This window comes from Crinia signifera, chromosome 7 (genome assembly GCF_055691185.1).
Source record: "Crinia signifera chromosome 7, ASM5569118v1, whole genome shotgun sequence".
In the NCBI taxonomy this organism is placed as follows: domain Eukaryota; kingdom Metazoa; phylum Chordata; class Amphibia; order Anura; family Myobatrachidae; genus Crinia; species Crinia signifera.
In genome coordinates, this window is record NC_139223.1 from 180,171,360 (window position 1) to 180,189,232 (window position 17,873).

Consider the following 17,873-nt stretch of genomic DNA (forward strand, 5'->3'; position numbering starts at 1 on the left):
ACACACCGCGATAACCTGTCATCCGCAAGTCACAGGGACATCCCCTGCCATGTACATGGATATACAGTGAGTGACAGCCAGGAGCACACACCGCGATAACCTGACATCCGCAAGTCACAGGGACATCCCCTGCCATGTACATGGATATACAGTGAGTGACAGCCAGGAGCACACACCGCGATAACCTGTCATCCGCAAGTCACAGGGACATCCCCTGCCATGTGCATGGATATACAGCGTGTGACAGCCAGGAGCACACACCGCGATAACCTGTCATCCGCAAGTCACAGGGACATCCCCTGCCATGTACATGGATATACAGTGAGTGACAGCCAGGAGCACACACCGCGATAACCTGACATCCGCAAGTCACAGGGACATCCCCTGCCATATACATGGATATACAGTGAGTGACAGCCAAGAGCACACACACCGAGATAACCTGACATCCGCAAGTCACAGGGACATCCCCTGCCATGTACATGGATATACAGTGAGTGACAGCCAGGAGCACACACACCGCGATAACCTGACATCCGCAAGTCACAGGGACATCCCCTGCCATGTACATGGATATACAGTGAGTGACAGCCAGGAGCACACACACCGCGATAACCTGACATCCGCAAGTCACAGGGACATCCCCTGCCATGTACATGGATTCCTGCATATACAGTAAGTGACAGACAAAGGTCTAATGTGAACCTATAATCTTCCCTGTGAATAATGACAGGAAGAACAATATCCAACATGTCTCACTTATCACATGTGAAAATCCCCCAATCACAAGCTTTCCATCAATGATACCCCGTTCTCACTGCTGGACAAATTCCCAGGTCTAGCATGTCCACCCGGTAATTTGCCTTTGAACACAGGTTTTTTTTCCAGTGTGAACGGTTCAACCAGTGTCGAATTTCCTGGGTCTCCAACCCTGCATTTTACCCTTGTTGGAGACCCGAGTATGCCGACATGGGTTGACCTGTTCACACTGCAAAAAAAAACCTGTGTTAAAAGGCAAATTACCGGGTAGAACTGCTGCTTCACCCGGGAATTCGCCGTATCAGTGAGAACGGGTTCCACTAGGGTGTGAATGGGAGAATATAATAGTGTGCAGAGTGTAAATACATGTACCGATACGGTGCCCATGTCGACTTATGTCAAAATTCCTTCCCATTGTGGACCTTGTGTGTGTGCCAATCTTCCAAAACTGTAGTCCGTAGCCATGCTGGTGTAGATGTGGGCACTGGCCGAGATGTGCACAAAACCTTAAATATTTGTGACAGAGTTACTGCACCTGGACCATGATAGTGGCTGGGCACTGGCCTCCATGTTTCGAACACACCTCTCTTTAAGCCAGGCCTGTCCAAACTAAGGGGCAGATGTATTAAGCCTGACAAAGAGATAAACTGGAGATAAAGTGGAGAAAAAGTGGAAGGAGTTAACGCATCAGCCAATCAGCTTCCAACTGTCATATTTCAAACACTGCTGATTGGCTGGTGGGTTATCTCCTTACACTTTTTCTCCAGTTTATCTCTTCGCCAGGCTTAATACATCTGCCCCTATGGCCCTCCAGCTGTTGTGAAACTACAAGTCCCATCATGCCTTGCCACAGTTTTGCTATTAGGGAATGTTAAAACTATGGCAAGGCATGCTGGGACTTGTAGTTTCACAACAGCCGGAGGGCCACAGTTTGGACCAAGCGTTCTTTATTGAATCAATTGCAGAGGTATCTGTATAAATGGAATGAATGAAACCCTTCATATTGCTATGTACGTGTCACGTTGTCTAATGTATACCCAGGGATTGCTGGTGGTTTAGTTGTGTACACGGGTATAATGATTAATTTTTTAAATATTTTTTAATATTCGTTTTTTTTCCGAACTGCGCACGTGTCTCAGTTGCACTGCTGCACATGCGCCACGTTTGATTACAGACAGCGGATGCTGTGATAATTTGGATAGAGAGTGAATGACAGTGAGCAATAGTAGGAGGTAATAGGGGTGGCTAGTGAATTGCGTAAGAATATCATGGGAATGTATTGGTTGGCAACTGTGTGTATGCAGATGCAATGGCTCCTGCGGCTTGCAGTACTTCCAGTGGAAGTTGCTGAAATGTTGGCTGGTGCGACCGGCGGTTGATCCTTGTATACAAGCGACAGATTACAAACCCCGCTAATGGAGGCCTCTGTACAAATCCCAGCTGCTGCAGAACCAGATCTAGAGTCTCAATTCCACTGCATGCAGAGGCGCGGTCTTTTTGGGATTTGCAGGACCTCTGTCCCCTTGCAGACTCCCGAAAAACTCTGACTGTGCAAAGTCTGATGTTAATAAGCCAGCCTCTGCTTTACAATCCACACCCAATGCTATGTATATAGAATCCCTCTGCTCCACATTCATAGAGGTTATTATTGGTATAAGGAATCCACAGTACCAGTGATACATAATGCAGCCACATAAAGTGTTAACGATAAGCATTTAAATCATCCACCAGTTTGAATTACACAACGGGGGCAAATTCAGTTATTTGAAATGTGCCGTGGGAGCGGTGTGGAAACGGTCATAAAAGGTGGCACATGGTAGTCGCAAGATCACTAGTTTTTATCTTCCAGGGTGAAAAGTAAAATGACTGGGCTCCTGGAATGGTACACCGCGTGCCCTGAATAACTGAACATGCCCCTTTAACTGCCATCACAAGTTAGTGGGTCACGGTTCTCATGCACAAGTGCCAATCACAGGGTAGACTAACACGGCAAGCACAGAACCAACCGTTGCCTCGTCCCTGGGAGGCCTCCGGGAGGACGGAAAGGTCTCACCGCTGCCCGTAGAACTCTATGGGGTGAAGGAAAAACGCCACAACTCACATTTACTGGCGCAGCAAGGAGCGGAGTAACAGTAGGACATAGGAGGCTATCAGTCTTTCCCTTTAAATATTGACAGGTAGCCCTTTAAAGGGATCAACAAAACATTAAGGGTCCCCAACACACAGCTGACTTGGAACGTCACCATTCTCTTTGCAGCCAGACATTAGTCCGGCTCTAGTAATGTGGTTCCTACATGCAAATCTTCAGCTCTCCACTGACCCTGCTGGATTTCCTATACTGAGTGGCTCCGAGCAATTCGTCCTCATAACCATTGGTCTGTTAGAAAAAGAGAAGGAAGGAATGAGGTGTATGCGGAGCAGCGACACAGGACACACACCCGTACGCAGCAAGATCAGGGGGCATGCAGGGGCGAAGGACAGGGGGGCATCGTGCACAGAAACCTGGAGCAGGAAACTGAATTCAACAGCCTATATAATAGGGGAGTCGCCTGGGTGATGGGCAGTGTGGGCAGTGGGTATGGCATTTGTTGTGGGCACCGATCTGTATAAAAACTCTCCTCATGTAATAAAACATACTCGTGTATGATAAATGGTGCATCAGCCAGTCAGCTATCAACGGTCATGATATTTTTGAAGAACGACCGTTGGGAGCCGATTGGCTGGATCACCATTTATCACACATCATTCACAACAAAGTTGTATCACTCATTGATAAATGGGCCCCTAAATTATGTGGAAGGAGACAAAACATGATCATTTACGTGGTATATTTAAAACTTCCTTCCGTTAAATAACTTTTCCTCGGAGGAGAGTTTCCTTTTTAAAAACAACCAAACAGGTCTTTCTTTTAAACACAGAGCGATAACAATGGGAATGGAGTTCAGTGTACGTCAGGACAATGGCCCAGTAATTACTCATGAAGAAGGAAGTGAACACTTAAGTACGCCTTAGCAACCGCTGACATCACCAAGCAAAATGGAGACCTGTCGAGGTGTCGGAATTTAGGACCAATGAGAACTTGACAGAAGAACGATATCTGATGTACAGGGATAATTAGTAGGATACAACGCAGAGGACTAGTTATATAGTGTCTCACTGGGTAACTGAAATCTGTGCATGCAAACACATAGTACCAAGCATTGTCCCCATGGCGGTTACTGACCCTAAGACTGCTCCTGCTAGTCACAGACATATCATCTTCATCGGAAGCCTTCAGAGGTGGAAGAAAAGGAAGAAGCAAGAAAACAGAACAATCAGAATAGAGAGATAAATCAGCAAATCCAGGGAAGAACCTCATGCGTTAACATATTTTACAAAGCAACAAAGATGTATAAATAGATGGCGTATTAGATTACATCAACCCAGTGCAACATTGTCCTTTGCTATATATAATGTTTCTAATTCCAAGGGGATAAATACTGAAAAAAATGCACAAACGTAACTTCAATAGCCCAAAACTTAGCATACTACATCAGGTAACGTCTGCAGTAGAACCACATATCCCAGCATGCCCTGCCACATCTGTGGCAAAGAATGCTGAGATAAGTAGTTCCCGTGCCTGGCGTTGCCTCCCATGCACTAGATCAGGCATGTTCAACCTTGGCCCTCCAGCTGTTGTGTAACTACAATTCCCATCATGCCTTGCCACAGTATTGCTATTAGGGAATGCTAAAACTATTGCAAGGCATGCTGGGATGTGTAGTTTCACAAACAGCTGGAGGGCCAAGGTTTGACATGCCTGCACTGGATCACAGTAGACCGTTCGGTAAAAAAGGTGGTGCCATTAGGTTGCTGTGAACATTTACCACCATTAACCCCTTGAGTGCCAAGAGAACTTGTCAAAATAGGTGTGAAAATTGGCAAGCAAACATTTTTATTCATCATAATGACCAGTAATGTTTAATTTATATAGGAAATATAATCTTTTTTTACACAATTTTTGGTACTCTTTACCTAGAAGGGCGCCCATCGCGGCCATCGCAGGCATTGAATGCACTAAAAAATCAGGTGCTATGCGACCGACGCGATGCCCGCGATTTCCCATAGGGAACAATGTTAAATGTCCCAATTGACCCGATTTTTCCATAGGAAACAATGTTAAATGGGCCACAGAGGCCAAATAGGCACCCTGAAGTGTGAAATGGCCCCCACAATTGTTAACGCCACCCCACGATCAATGTCAACCCGAAGCGTGGCGAGCACAGCGAGCCCACGAGGGGCGGCGGTACGCGTCCTACAACCTTTTCATACCCCCACTATCCACGTCGGCGTGGAGTTGAGAATAGAAAGTGTGGCGAGCGCAGCGAGCCACCGAGCCCGAAGCGTGGCGAGCCCCGCGAGGGGACGCGGATACCTTCACAGGTATCCGCGTCCCCTCGCGGGCTTCACAGCTGTCCGCTCGCCACGCTTCGGGCTCGGTGGCTCGCTGCGCTCGCCACACTTTCTATTCTCAACTCCATGCCGACGTGGATAGTGGGGGTATGAAAAGGTTGTAGGACGCGTACCGCCGCCCCTCGTGGGCTCGCCACGCTTCGGGTTCACGTTGATCGTGGGGTGGCGTTAACAATTGTGGGGGCCATTTCACACTTCAGGGTGCCTATTTGGCCTCTGTGGGCCATTTAACATTGTTTCCTATGGAAAAATCGGGTCAATTGAGACATTGAACAGGAAAATCGGGTCAATTGGGACATTTAACATTGTTCCATATGGGAAATCGCGGGCATCGCGTCGGTCACATCGCACCCGATTTTTTAGTGCATTCAATGCCCCCGATTTTTTACTAACGATGCCCACGATCAAAATCGTGGGCGCCCTCCTGGGTAAAGAGTACCCAATTTTTTTATTTGAATGTATATAACAAATGTGAGCGACGCTGGCACTTTTAATGAATATGTTGCACATCTCTCACAGATGGTGGCATTTAAAGGGTTAAAGGCTGTTTACTAGGTTCTGTAAATGCTTTAAAATAATACCCTGGTCTATGAGGCCTCACTGTTTGTGTGGATGGAGATTTGGTTACAAAGGAACATATGGGACTGAAATAGGTTTGTGCAGCCTGAGCGTACAGAAGCATCATTATATCATATTAATCAGCAGGACATAAGGGACACTGGAAGAGCAGACGTAACAGTGCAGGGGAAAGACTGACCTGGAGATTCCTCCGCGGTCTGTGTGAGTATCGCTCACTGTCTTCCTGGAAATGCATGGCAGGAAGAAGAGAAACACATGAAGCAGCGGAGAGCAAGGAGAAGGAGCAAGGAATAGATAGAAGGTGTACAGGAAAGCTGGGACAGATCGACATGCACATAGTTATATGGAAGTGTGCGATGTAGGGGAGAAACATGCAATCTCACTCATATATCCTAAATCTACTGTATGCAGGAGCACCAGTTCCATGCAGGGGGATGCAGTTTAGATCCCGGCGGTCGGGATCCCGGCGTTCAAAATCCCGCCGCCGGAATTCCGAACGCCGAAATCCCGTCACTTTCTCCGGATTCAGTATTGAATCCCGGCGGTCGGGATCCCGGCGTTCAGAATCCCGAAACCGGAATCCCGACAGCCGAAATGCCGACAAGGGGGGGACGTGGATCGCCCCCCCTTGTGGGCTCGCTGCGTTCGCCACGCAGCGGGCCCGGTGCCTCGCTACGCTCGGCACACTAATTTATTCTCCCTCCAGGGGTGTCGTGGACACCCCAGGAGGGAGAATGTGTCGGCATTTCGACGGTCGGGATTTCGGCGTCGGGATTCTGAACGCCGGGATCCCGACCGCCGGGATTTTAACTGCATCCCCTTTCTCCCCCCGTGGGTGTCCACGACACCCTCGGAGGGAGAATAAATTAGTGTGCCGAGCGTAGCGAGGCACCGGGCTCGCTGCGTGGCAAGCGCAGCGAGCCCGCAAGGGGGGGCGATCCACGTCCCCCCCTTGTCAGGATTTCGGCGTTCGGGATTCCGGCGTCGGGATTTTGAACGCCGGGATTCCGACCGCCGGCTTTTCATGCCGAATCCCCATGCAGGCACTCACTCCCAAGGCCGGCTCTATAACTAGGCAGCTGCCTAGGGGCTACGGAATTTGAGGGGCACCCCCGTCTATCACAAAATTAAGCAGGACTCAGAATTATTCATGTTGAACTTAATGCAAACGGCAGGTGTTGAACTTCTATGACATCACCTCCACACATTCACCTGAGGGTCTGGAAAGTCGGTATTGGTGTGTGGGTGGTGGGAGGGGGGAGGGGGGTAAAGCTGTAGTTTTGCCTAGGGTGCACAAAAACCTTGCACCAGCCCTGCTCACTGCACTAACATCACAAGAGGGAGAGATAAAGTAGTATCTGACATCTAAAACTAAGTGCTGCACAAATATAAACGGGGGGCCAGATTTACCATCCACTGCTCAATGTCACCCCACTTGGCATCCAAACCATAATATTTCTGAAGGGAGAAGAAAGAGATAGACAGATAAAAATCAAGAGATGAATACATCAAATAGCTCATTGGCTATCAGATGTCACATGATTATATATATCTCCGTGCCACGTCACTGTATAACTTGAAGAAATCAAATTAAAGGCAAGAATAAAACGATTGTACTCATCTATAATTATGACAGACTCCAGCTCGGGCTCATTATATGAAAATGCTTCGTCACTTCCAGAAAAAAGTTGCAGCTTTGTGTTTGGTAATAAATTAAAGTATTTACATACACACGTCGCGACACGGCTCTCTTGCGGAGCGACGGACTTAAGCACGATCGTTCAGCACACATCGTGGTACACCAGTGATGCTGTGTGCTGAGCGGGGCTTTGCACATTTTTTATCGCTTATGTGGAAATTCTATTACATTGTTAGTGTTCATTCTAGCATCCTGCATAGGGTGGACAATCCCGGGATTGACGGGATCCAGGGATTTGGCCACTAAAATTGCCGGGATTTTCATCCTGGGATTGGAAACTCGGGATTAGACTGCGCATAAGCAATCTAATGCCGGGCAGCGCTCAAACGCTGCCCTTATCTCGGACTATGCAGCTCTGCCCAGTGTGACATGGTCAGAGGTCAAGCTGTGCAACCGGCTGCCTGCACCACCGCATCGCTCCCACCCTGCTCCCTGCTGCACCGCCCGCCCATGTGAGTAAATATAAGGCGCAACAGTTTGGCAGGACGGATGCATTTTTTTTTTGTATTAGGGAGGCCAATCCCAGAATTTTTCAATCCCAGGATAGAAAAGATGTCTCGGAATTGGCATCCCTCATCTTGCATCTTCCAAAACCTGTGCAGTTCCTCTACCCTGCCTGGGGTGTCGCTCTCTGCTGTGTTGCTTCTAGCACAGTTTGGTCTGTATTTCAGCACCGATATGCAGACTAGACTTGTGCAAGCAGTACCACAGCAGAGTGCCACCCCATGCAGTGAAGGGGAACTGCACAAGTTTTACAAGATGCAGGGTGCTAGAATGAAAGCTATAAATTGCATTTTTTGACCCCGTCCAGGGATAGAATTGGGTTTCTATAAGGCCAAGTTCAACACAATGATAAATACAAAACTTTTCTGGCCAAATGTGGAACAGGGTAAACATTACACCGACGCGTTCTGACAACTGCACTCATCTGTGACACGGAGGACATTCACTCCGACACAAATATGTCAAATATTCCAATGGCCTTTTTTTCCCCCCAAGTATCAATTAGGATAAATAAATAAGTCAACACTTCCTACAGTACACAGCCGAGCGGAAGTCTTTATATTTACAGCTAACATGGACTATGCAAGGAACGTCCATTCACAGACCAGCTGGGCGGCCCTTCATGTATAAACAGTATATGAAACCAGAGGAGCTTGCAATCCATAAATAATGTACAAGAACACAGATATTAAACAGAAGAACAGGTTGGCAGCTGACCACACAGAATCATGCGGGGGATAACACACACATTACCTTCTGAATCTGGTAGATCTGCAGATGGAGAGAGAAAACAGGGCGGACACAGTAGTTAGGAAGAAGCCAGCAAAGATATATTGCAAGATAAGAGAATAGATATAAACTCAGTAACTGGTAGGAAAACGAGAGGGGGGGGGGGGGGCTGCTTGCGTACACAGGATCGGACGGGTCACATAATTAGGGTCCAGCTCACAAACGTCTGTACCCATCTGCAGTTTGGAGATTAATATATTTTGCACTTACTTTTTTGGGGGGGGGGGGGGGGGGGGGGGGAGGAGTTTCTCTAATTATACAGTGAAGGAGAAGGGGTGACAGAAATTGGGAGCAGAATTGAGAAACAGAACAGAGATCTGCAAACAAACCCTCCTGAAGATTTATCGTTTAGTGTTGAGAGGTGTTTTTAAAATAAAAGAATGTGGTTATAAACAGTATATAAACAGTAAGCCTTCTCCTGGGGGGGCTGCCGTCTCCGAGATCCCACCTTTATATATACACAAGCCAGAGGCAGGAGGTGTGTGCAGCCTCCGAGGCTCACACACTTGTGATTGGCAGCATCCAGAGTACAATTGAGGTCAGGCTGGCAAGGGACAAAGCCGGAGTATACCACCGCCTCTGTGATCTTAAGGGATACACACTGGCTGCGCTGACACCTCCTGTTACATGTAACCAGAGCCAGGCGCATCAGAGCAGGAGCTGAGCCAACCTGTCCATCCCCAGTCTTGTAGTAAATGTATGCACAATGATTATTATTATTTATTTACAGTTTATTATATAGCGCAGCATATACCGTAGCGCTTTACAATTGGAAACAGTGATCAAACAAACTGGGTAAAAACAAACCAACATAGAGGTAGGAGGGCCCTGCTCGCAAGCTTACAATCTATAGCTATACAATCTGCCTACTAGCCAATGTGCGCTCCCAGCCTGTTCCCAAATGCGCGCCCCCCACCTACTCCCCCAATGCGCGCTCCCCGCCTACTCCCCGCCTACTCCCCCAGTCTGTCAGCCATCTGAGCACCTGTAGGCCCGTATCATAGCTGGTATTAGACGCATCCAGGCAGATCTGTCAGCCATCTGAGCACCTGTAGGCCCGTATCATAGCTGGTATTAGAAGCATCCAGGCCGATCTGTCAGCCATGTGAGCACCTGTAGGCCCGTATCATAGCTGGTATTAGACGCATCCAGGCAGATCTGTCAGCCATCTGAGCACCTGTAGGCCCATATCATAGCTGGTATTAGAAGCATCCAGGCCGATCTGTCAGCCATCTGAGCACCTGTAGGCCCATATCATAGCTGGTATTAGAAGCACCCAGGCCGGTCTGTCAGCCATCTGAGCACCTGTAGGCCCGTATCATAGCTGGTATTAGAAGCATCCAGGCCGGTCAGTCAGCCATCTGAGCACCTGTAGGCCCGTATCATAGCTGGTATTAGACGCATCCAGGCCGGTCAGTCAGCCATCTGAGCACCTGTAGGCCCGTATCATAGCTGGTATTAGCATCCAGGCCGGTCTGTCAGCCATCTGAGCACCTGTAGGCCCGTATCATAGCTGGTATTAGAAGCATCCAGGCCGGTCAGTCAGCCATCTGAGCACCTGTAGGCCCGTATCATAGCTGGTATTAGCATCCAGGCTGGTCTGTCAGCCATCTGAGCACCTGTAGGCCCGTATCATAGCTGGTACTATAAGCATCCAGGCCGGTCTGTCAGCCATATGAGCACCTGTAGGCCCGTATCATAGCTGGTATTAGAAGCATCCAGGCCGATCTGTCAGCCATCTGAGCACCTGTAGGCCCGTATCATAGCTGGTATTAGAAGCATCCAGGCCGATCTGTCAGCCATCTGAGCACCTGTAGGCCTGTATCATAGCTGGTATTAGAAGCATCCAGGCCGATCTGTCAGCCATCTGAGCACCTGTAGGCCCGTATCATAGCTGGTATTAGAAGCATCCAGGCCGATCTGTCAGCCATCTGAGCACCTGTAGGCCCGTATCATAGCTGGTATTAGAAGCATCCAGGCCGATCTGTCAGCCATCTGAGCACCTGTAGGCCTGTATCATAGCTGGTATTAGAAGCATCCAGGCCGATCTGTCAGCCATCTGAGCACCTGTAGGCCCGTATCATAGCTGGTACTATAAGCATCCAGGCCGGTCTGTCAGCCATCTGAGCACCTGTAGGCCCGTATCATAGTTGGTATAAGACGCATCCAGGCCGGTCTGTCAGCCATCTGAGCACCTGTAGGCCCGTATCATAGCTGGTATTAGAAGCATCCAGGCCGGTCAGTCAGCCATCTGAGCACCTGTAGGCCCGTATCATAGCTGGTATTAGCATCCAGGCCAGTCTGTCAGCCATCTGAGCACCTGTAGGCCCATATCATAGCTGGTACTATAAGCATCCAGGCCGGTCTGTCAGCCATATGAGCACCTGTAGGCCCGTATCATAGCTGGTATTAGAAGCATCCAGGCCGATCTGTCAGCCATCTGAGCACCTGTAGGCCTGTATCATAGCTGGTATTAGAAGCATCCAGGCCGGTCAGTCGGCCATCTGAGCACCTGTAGGCCCGTATCATAGTTGGTATAAGACGCATCCAGGCCGGTCTGTCAGCCATCTGAGCACCTGTAGGCCCGTATCATAGCTGGTATTAGAAGCATCCAGGCCGGTCAGTCAGCCATCTGAGCACCTGTAGGCCCGTATCATAGCTGGTATTAGACGCATCCAGGCCGGTCTGTCAGCCATCTGAGCACCTGTAGGCCCGTATCATAGCTGGTATTAGACGCATCCAGGCCGGTCTGTCAGCCATCTGAGCACCTGTAGGCCCGTATCATAGCTGGTACTATAAGCATCCAGGCCGATCTGTCAGCCATCTGAGCACCTGTAGGCCCGTATCATAGCTGGTATTAGAAGCATCCAGGCCGATCTCTCAGCCATCTGAGCACCTGTAGGCCCGTATCATAGCTGGTACTATAAGCATCCAGGCCGATCTGTCAGCCATCTGAGCACCTGTAGGCCCGTATCATAGCTGGTATTAGAAGCATCCAGGCCGGTCAGTCAGCCATCTGAGCACCTGTAGGCCCGTATCATAGCTGGTATTAGACGCATCCAGGCCGGTCAGTCAGCCATCTGAGCACCTGTAGGCCCGTATCATAGCTGGTATTAGAAGCATCCAGGCCGGTCAGTCAGCCATCTGAGCACCTGTAGGCCCGTATCATAGCTGGTATTAGCATCCAGGCTGGTCTGTCAGCCATCTGAGCACCTGTAGGCCCGTATCATAGCTGGTACTATAAGCATCCAGGCCGGTCTGTCAGCCATATGAGCACCTGTAGGCCCGTATCATAGCTGGTATTAGAAGCATCCAGGCCGATCTGTCAGCCATCTGAGCACCTGTAGGCCTGTATCATAGCTGGTATTAGAAGCATCCAGGCCGGTCAGTCAGCCATCTGAGCACCTGTAGGCCCGTATCATAGCTGGTATTAGCATCCAGGCCAGTCTGTCAGCCATCTGAGCACCTGTAGGCCCGTATCATAGCTGGTACTATAAGCATCCAGGCCGGTCTGTCAGCCATATGAGCACCTGTAGGCCCGTATCATAGCTGGTATTAGAAGCATCCAGGCCGATCTGTCAGCCATCTGAGCACCTGTAGGCCTGTATCATAGCTGGTATTAGAAGCATCCAGGCCGGTCAGTCGGCCATCTGAGCACCTGTAGGCCCGTATCATAGTTGGTATAAGACGCATCCAGGCCGGTCTGTCAGCCATCTGAGCACCTGTAGGCCCGTATCATAGCTGGTATTAGAAGCATCCAGGCCGGTCAGTCAGCCATCTGAGCACCTGTAGGCCCGTATCATAGATGGTATTAGACGCATCCAGGCCGGTCTGTCAGCCATCTGAGCACCTGTAGGCCCGTATCATAGCTGGTATTAGCATCCAGGCCGGTCTGTCAGCCATCTGAGCACCTGTAGGCCCGTATTATAGCTGGTATTAGACGCATCCAGGCCGGTCTGTCAGCCATCTGAGCACCTGTAGGCCCGTATCATAGCTGGTACTATAAGCATCCAGGCCGATCTGTCAGCCATCTGAGCACCTGTAGGCCCGTATCATAGCTGGTACTATAAGCATCCAGGCCGATCTGTCAGCCATGTGAACACCTGTAGGCCCGTATCATAGCTGGTATTAGAAGCATCCAGGCCGATCTGTCAGCCATCTGAGCACCTGTAGGCCCGTATCATAGCTGGTATTAGACGCATCCAGGCCGGTCTGTCAGGCATGTGAACACCTGTAGGCCCGTATCATAGCTGGTACTATAAGCATCCAGGCCGATCTGTCAGCCATCTGAGCACCTGTAGGCCCGTATCATAGCTGGTACTATAAGCATCCAGGCCGATCTGTCAGCCATCTGAGCACCTGTAGGCCCGTATCATAGCTGGTATTAGAAGCATCCAGGCCGATCTGTCAGCCATGTGAACACCTGTAGGCCCGTATCATAGCTGGTATTAGAAGCATCCAGGCTGGTCTGTCAGCCATCTGAGCACCTGTAGGCCCGTATCATAGCTGGTATTAGACGCATCCAGGCCGATCTGTCAGCCATCTGAGCACCTGTAGGCCCGTATCATAGCTGGTATTAGACGCATCCAGGCCGATCTGTCAGCCATCTGAGCACCTGTAGGCCCGTATCATAGCTGGTATTAGAAGCATCCAGGCCGGTCTCAGGTCTGTGCACTTCAGTGATGTCACTAACAGAGAACAATTCCTGATCTCAAGGCAGAAAATAAACAAAGACAGACAGGTGCCGCTCCCCCTTCCTTCTGTGGGTTTACAGAGGATTCCGCTAAGGATTACAGCCGATCTGTCTGAGATGGGTTGAGAGGGAACGAAGAATCAATTCTCACAAAGGGCTGCAGATTACGCCCTCGCTACAACACTGAGAACACTAATAATTCCTGCGTACTACAACTAATAATTCCTGCATAACCATACAAGCAGTAAGTGATCACACGCCACAATATACACTGGCCTACACTGCACTCAGCGGCCCCCAGCTGTCCAAATGCACTGGCGCATCTATAATGGGTGCAGGGGATCAAACAATGCACCGCTTGCACCCCTACCACATTTAATGTCCTGGTCATGGTAGTCTCTAAGCTATCTCTGGAGAAATGGTGCCAACCTAATTACCAGAACCTGGCAACTACACCATATATCCAAAGAAAATACTGGAAACATCAGCATAGGTAGAAGCAAGGGCGTAACTACCATAGGGGCAGAGGACCACCAGATTCAGCTGGAATGCACGCACACAGGCCCTGTCTAGCCTAAAAACATCGGCGGGCTTCCCTCGCAATGATGAATGAACTTTTGCACACAGGCCCTGTCTAGAATGATGACATCGACGGGCTTCGCAATGGCCGGGGACACCTGCGTTTTCTAGGGAATGCCCAGAAAACGCCGGCAACATGCCCCCAAATGCCCGTAGTGCATCAATCACATTACGAGCAGCAAACAAAGGCTAGCCTTCGCTCGCTGCCTTCAGGCAGAAGGCCCGTGCATGCGCACTGCCTACAATTCGCAAGAGCAGTCATTTGATTATTGCTCAGGCTTAAAATTCGCAGCCCATGCTTGCAGGTCTGAATCGGCCCCAAAGGCTAAAGAGAGGACAATTTAGTAAATGATTTTACACCAAATACCTTCATCAAATGTGCCCAACAGTAGCGAAGGTCCTAGTATAAAACTTGTAGCAATGTATAGGCTAGACGGGATGCAGTTACAATCCCGGCGGTCAAAATCCCAACACTTTCTCCCTCTGTGGGTGTCCAGGACACCCATAGAGGGAGAATAAATTAGTGTGCTGAGCGTAGCCACGTGGCGAGCGCAGCGAGCCCGCAAGGGGGGGGGAGGGCGATCCACGTCCCCCCTTGTCGGGATTTTGGCGGTCGGGATTTTGAACGCCGGGAATCCGACCGCCGGGATTTAGAACCAATCCCAGCTAGACGACTTACGCAAACGTAGATACATCATAGAAAAGTAAATACTTGTTTGGGGACAAAAACTGCTCCAAAGAATTCAGAATAACAACACTCAGGCCTAATGTTGCAATCCTCGGCATTCCAGCTTGTGAGATCCACTTGTGCAAGCAGTGTACAGATGCCGGGGTGACAGGGGAATCAGAACAGGTGGTACAGGTTTACACTATTCCTAGGAAAATGATTCACGAGGAAACAAGCAGATTCTCCCAGACTACACGGCCTGCCCGCAAGGAAGAAAACTGAGCAGCAAAAAAGCTGAACGTGCAAATATCAGCTCTGACGTCAGCAAGCTGCCCCCAGACATTTTTGGCCTAAAAATGGATTAGCACCACCAAGAATCATTCAATCGATACGGATCAGATCACATTCAGCGATACACGGAAGGTGGAAATTGGCACCAAGCCGAGGTCATTGGATCTGCAACTGCCAAATAACAACATCTGCCCAAGCTGCCCACCCACGGGTAAGATAAGGCTGTAAGCTGATCGGGGCCATGTGTAACGCAAGCGAGATATAAACAGCTCACCCAATGCCCAGGACGATCCTACGCTGGTGGCAGCATACAGTACAGTTGGCAGAGTCTGCATGACCAAAACCAGCTGCCCGGGTAACAATAATCAGACAACAATGGCAATTGCATGGTTATGCCTTCATTGTAGCTGGAGGGGTGTGGATCGTTTTATCGACCACACTTAAGTCGACAGTCATTATGTCGACACAGTTGGGTCGACAGGGGGGAAGGTGATCAGGTGTCTAGGTCGACGTAGGTGAAGGTCGACATAGAACAAGGTTGACATGGGTTTAGGTCGACATAGCGTTAGGTCGACATGGGTTATGTGAACAGGTTTTTTACCCAAATGTTGACACAGTCGACATGGACACAGTTGGAAGGCAACCGCAGCCCCTCGCTTCGCTCGCAATGCTTTGGGCATGGTGCGTCGCTGCGCTCGGCACACTATTTTATTCTCCCACCACGCCCTAGTGGATGGTAGGGAATGAAATACCACCTGTCGGCACATGTCGGCTCAAAAAAAACAGTAAAAAAAAACATGTCAATCTTCCGACCTGTCGATATAAACCATGTCGACCTAACACCATGTCGACCTAACACCCATGTCGACCTAACACCCATGTCGGCCTACACCCATGTCGGCCTACACCCATGTCGGCCTACACCCATGTCGGCCTACACCCATGTCGGCCTACACCCATGTCGGCCTACACCCATGTCGGCCTACACCCATGTCGGCCTACACCCATGTCGGCCTACACCCATGTCGGCCTACACCCATGTCGGCCTACACCCATGTCGGCCTACACCCATGTCGGCCTACACCCATGTCGGCCTACACCCATGTCGACCTAGACACCTATGTCGACCTAGACACCTATGTCGACCTAACTGTGGTCAATAAGTCGACCGTATCCCAGCTGGAGCACACATGCACTATTAGTCTGTCCTCACGTGTGGGAAAACGAGACAGATCTAGCAATTCTCGGACAAGCAAACAATCCCATCACTGCATGTATGGCCAACTGTACTTGGTAAATACCCTATAGGCTGAGCACAGAGACCAAACTATAACAAGCCTGAGCACTACAAGGAGGGAACCTAGCGGTGGAAGAAGTTCCGGCTGGTCGGTGTATAAATACTCTTGGCTCTGCCCTTACCTCTTTCTGCTGCCTCTCCAGCTCTTTCATTCGAATCTCTCGCGCCTCAGCCCGTGCTGCACGCTTTGCCGCCAACCGCGCTTCGGCCTGCAAAGACAAAACCACAATAATCAAAAAGAGCCAAAAATTGTTAGTTATTATAATTATACAATATACTCAACTTAAAATAGGATTATTGCAAAGCTTGTTACAGGTCATGAGCACGAAACACATATGACTAGTGAATTTCAATGGGAGGTCATTATTGGCTAACTTGGGCGCCATTTTTCCCTTTAAGTTGCCGGACTTTCTGCGTCATGCTTGTTTGCACTGCAGCCTTTCAGATCCTCGGAGTGCCATTCCTCAGAATGTCGGCTTTTGCTTCGGCAACCAGCCTATGTACCCTTGGAATTTATCTTGGGAATGCCCGCTACAACCAGGGGAGGCTCCAGAGGAGGGGCTGCAGCACTGGTCAAAATTCAAATAGGGAAGCCACACCAACCCACGCCAACTGCCATTTCAAACTGACTCGCTAGCAGTTGGTGTTTGCTCCCATATTTAAAAATTTTAACTGCTGCAGCCCAACCTCTGCAGCTGCCACGGACTACAACAATCCTTTCTACACACTGTTATTTTATATACACCCCTGAAGAAGTCCGGAATACAATACAAAGTGAAACGCGTTAGTATTTTACTACCTATAAATTTATATTTGTCCATAGCGGCCAGTCAGAAACGATCAACAAAACTTATAATAAAATGTATACTATTACGATGAGTAAGTAATAAAGAGCAGCTGGAAGAAATAATATTTTTATATGATACGAGATATTGTATTGGTGGGTAACAATGTCATTTGGGAAATGGCTAGAGTAGGAAGCGCCAGAACACAAGAGAATAGGTAGCGGTCACCATTGGACTCCATTACTTCATCCCAATAACTAGTTTGGGTACTTGTTTCCTAGCACGGCCACAATCGTATGGATCGTGTACCTTTAGTTAAGGTACACGATCCATACGATGGACCCGATTTCCTTTGAAATCAGGTCCATTTGGCCGGCTAGGACAAAATATCGGGGGCATCGCGTCGGTCGGGACCGTTAACAATGGTCCCGACGCGACCGACGCGATGCCTGCGATTTCCCCATAGGGTTCAATGTTAAAAAATATTTTAACATTGAAATCGTGTCGGGAAAGGTAAAATATCGGGGGCATCGCGTCGGTCGGGACCATTAACATAGGTCCCGACGCGATGCCCCCGATTTTTACATAGGCTTCAATGTTAAAAGATTTTTTAACATTGAAATCCTGAAAAAATGTGAAAAATGTGAAATGGGCCAATATGACCCATTTCACATTTTAGATGTCCCCGTCGTCACCCCACGATAGACGCCAACCCGAAGCGTGGCGAGCGCAGCGAGCCCGCGAGGGGCGGCGGTGCGCGTCCTCCGACCTTTTCATTC

The 17,873-nt window shown here is 49.3% G+C and overlaps 1 protein-coding gene across 17 annotated transcripts in view; it reads right to left on the minus strand.

Moving 5' to 3' along the window:
- Positions 1–17,873, minus strand: part of LRRFIP1 (LRR binding FLII interacting protein 1) — a 125,801-nt gene that overhangs the window by 45,541 nt on the left and 62,387 nt on the right. For 10 of the 17 annotated variants that reach the window (XM_083154533.1, XM_083154532.1, XM_083154531.1 and 7 more), the window contains 5 exons: positions 16,432–16,518; positions 8,747–8,764; positions 7,201–7,248; positions 5,969–6,013; positions 3,983–4,030 (listed from right to left, as the gene is read on the minus strand). In XM_083154533.1, the coding sequence (XP_083010659.1) occupies positions 3,983–4,030; positions 5,969–6,013; positions 7,201–7,248; positions 8,747–8,764; positions 16,432–16,518 (246 nt within the window). Of the gene's footprint in view, positions 1–3,079; positions 3,137–3,982; positions 4,031–5,968; positions 6,014–7,200; positions 7,249–8,746; positions 8,765–16,431; positions 16,519–17,873 lie in introns of all 17 variants that reach the window. The other 7 variants (XM_083154528.1, XM_083154522.1, XM_083154524.1 and 4 more) reach the window with 4 other exon arrangements.